The 2,938-nt window shown below is 39.0% G+C and overlaps 1 protein-coding gene across 1 annotated transcript; it reads right to left on the minus strand.

Annotated features, from left to right (window-relative positions):
• Window positions 1-612: 612 nt before the first annotated feature.
• LOC118480604 (AAA-ATPase At3g50940-like) lies at window positions 613-2,477 on the minus strand. The gene is made up of 2 exons (XM_035975724.1): window positions 1,326-2,477; window positions 613-1,223 (listed from the first exon to the last, which is right to left on the minus strand). The coding sequence occupies exons 1-2, from the start codon at window positions 2,358-2,360 to the stop codon at window positions 831-833; spliced, it is 1,428 nt and encodes a 475-aa protein (XP_035831617.1). The 5' UTR covers window positions 2,361-2,477; the 3' UTR covers window positions 613-830.
• Window positions 2,478-2,938: the final 461 nt, after the last annotated feature.

Genomic DNA, 2,938 nt, shown 5'->3' on the forward strand with positions numbered 1-2,938 from the left:
GAGTAAGAATGTAATGAACTTATGGTGTGTTTAGTGTCTTTAGACGATATTTTGGATATATTTCAAAAAAAAAAAAAAAAAAACATGTAGGGCACAATTTTAAATACGTTTGTAATTTGTAATAATGTTTGACGTGTTTTTGATGATTTATAAATTTTAGTTTGACCTTCTTTTGTCTTACATGATCCGACCCGACCCGCTATGAACCGGTATTTTTATACAGCTAGGGACCTAAAATCTTTGAAAATATTTCACACCCCCAGGAAAAAATTGTTGGGTCCGCCACTGTATTAAAGTGATATAAATACACCAGAAGACTCGCTTTAATCTCAACCTAACAATCCAGAAGAAACTACGGGTGCCAAGTTTGTTTATAGACCCTCGCGAAACGTTGAAGCACAGTAATTCAAAACCCGAATAAAAAACCTCTATAAAAATATCTACTCATCTTCTTTTAACGGAGACAAATACATGTAAGTAACCAATTAAGTTAATGATCATATTAATGAAAGATATAACTCAAAAGGTTTTTTCTTTTTTTATTCTGAGAATGGCTAACTCACACACCCACTCATCCAACTCCTGAATATACACATTTCGTTACTATAGGACTTGATTTTCCGATATAAGGTGACACAAACCACATTTTGTCACAAATTCATTTCATTCATATCGTCCTCAAATCATCCAATACAAAATGAAATTGACATAATACTTCATATTAACCGGTAACCCACTATGATGACCCATAAACAAGAACAGATATACTACCATATTAACTAGTGATTAATAACCAACAATCTCCATGCAAATTAATATACTTCCTTATCCTACTTGATTACCTTAATTTCCTTTGCTTTAGCCTCTTCATTCTCCTGCATCTTCACATTAAAAAACTCAACGAGTCCACCAAGAGCACGGTCCGCATCATCATCCCTAAGCAGCTGCTCGGCTACCTCAGCCGGGGTAATCTCCACCTTGCCAATCAAATCATCAATCTCTTCAAACCGCTCATGTTGAGTGATGCCATGATAGTTAGACGCCAACAACCTAAACCCATACGGAGTGCAATACGACATGTTGATGTGAACATCCATACGACCCGGACGAAGCAATGCAGGGTCCAGTTTCTCTTTTCGGTTTGTCGTGAACACAATGATTCTTTCATCACCACAGCTCGACCATAAACCATCAATAAAGTTCAAAAACCCCGATAATGTCACCTTAACAGATAAACATCATTATCAGACTTATAATAATCAATAATCATCACTTAATGACAAATAATATTACTGTTATAAAACAGAAAAAGCGATCGTACGTACCCTGTGTTCTGGACGATACCCTTGCGGGCGATTTCCAGTAACCGCATCCTCACCTGCTCGATCGTGCAACTCCACGGAGCAATCAACGTCCTCAACCACCAATATCGACCGGTTCGCGGTTGCCAGCAACAACTGCCTCAGCATAGAGTTTGTCAGATCAGCCAACTCCAAATCATAAATATCAAAATTCAAATAATTAGCCATGGCGGCAATCAAGCTCGATTTCCCGGTCCCAGGCGGACCGTACAACAGATAACCTCTCTTCCACGCCTTTCCAACTCTCCGGTAATACTCTCTCCGCTCAACAAACCGATTCAAATCATTCATTACAGTCTCCTTGACGTCAGCATCCATTGCCAGCGTGGCAAACGTCGCCGGATGATCCAGACTCACCGACGTCCACACCGGATGGTCTTGACTCTCCGGCATCATCAACGATAGCTGGTTGTAATCAACGGTGAATATCTTAACGGTTTTCCTCTTGCGTTTTTTAGTTTCAGCGACGTTAAGTATGAACGGAAAGTAGTGGTTCAACACCAGATCTGTGTGTTTGCGATGAAACGTGAGCTCGAACGATCGTTGTTGAGTAGATCTGTTAGTACTCCTGCTGCCATAACCGTCGTCGCTGTAATATACTGTTGACGGAAACTTCTTTGAAGATAAAGACCAGTGGAATTTGACGCCGTTGTAAACATCTGTAAACCTCTCGTTGATTTCCATGGCGACGATGATGTTGTTGTCGCTAGGGTTTTTGTTAACCTTCACACGATGAATATCATGAGATACTCGAGTTGCGAGATAGATTTCAGCGGCGTTGTAGATCTCGTTTTCGCGAACACCGTCGAACTCGTAGATCACCATTGTTAAGTGTCTGGATAGCTTGTTGATGAAGTTACAGAAGCCGGAATAGAGGTAGTCTTGGAAGTCAGAAGGTAGGAGAGTGCGAGCTACCATCGCCGCCGTTGCGACGGAGCCGACGGTGGAAATGAGGGTTTTTAGGGTGGGGGTTTTGGATTCAGGTGACGATGACGTCATTGTGTTTGATGGATTATTTCTGCAACACTTTGGTGGTCTTCAACATGAGTATAACCGCGGACGTGAGAAGTTATTGCATTTTGAATAATAATTATTTTAAGGAACTACCATTATTCAAAAATAAAAATGAAAGGTACAAAATAGGATTAAAATTACAAATGCGCACAAAAGTGCCGTGTAAGAAATTTACCATTAAATAGAATAAAGTTTTTTTATAAGATAGATCTAGATTTGAGATGTAATAAGTAATATTATGAAACCATAACGAGTACGATGGACACCCCATCACGCGTTGATTGATCACGAACACCGCCGCCCCTACATGTTTAACACGTTATAAATGAAACGCGTTCTAATGTTTGAAAAATTCGACCGTTGATTGATTTTTGACCGTTATTTAAACGGTAATATTCAATAAAAAAAAACCTTTAAACCATTTATCTATTTATATCTCCATTTTAAACCATTTTACACACACCAATCTACATCTTTAAACCATTTTAAACTCATTTCACACAATTTTTATATCTTTTTCAAATGGAATTCCCTACGGATTCGACGTTTACGATGTCTAGCGA

Source organism: Helianthus annuus, chromosome 7 (assembly GCF_002127325.2).
Source record: "Helianthus annuus cultivar XRQ/B chromosome 7, HanXRQr2.0-SUNRISE, whole genome shotgun sequence".
Taxonomy (NCBI): Eukaryota; Viridiplantae; Streptophyta; class Magnoliopsida; order Asterales; family Asteraceae; genus Helianthus; species Helianthus annuus.

Coding starts and splice junctions, on each gene's coding strand:
- LOC118480604 (XM_035975724.1), bottom strand. CDS start 2,360: ATGACGTCATCGTCACCTGAATCCAAAACCCCCACCCTAAAAACCCTC. Junction 1,224..1,325: donor GGTATCGTCCAGAACACAGG/GTACGTACGATC, acceptor TTATCTGTTAAG/GTGACATTATCGGGGTTTTT.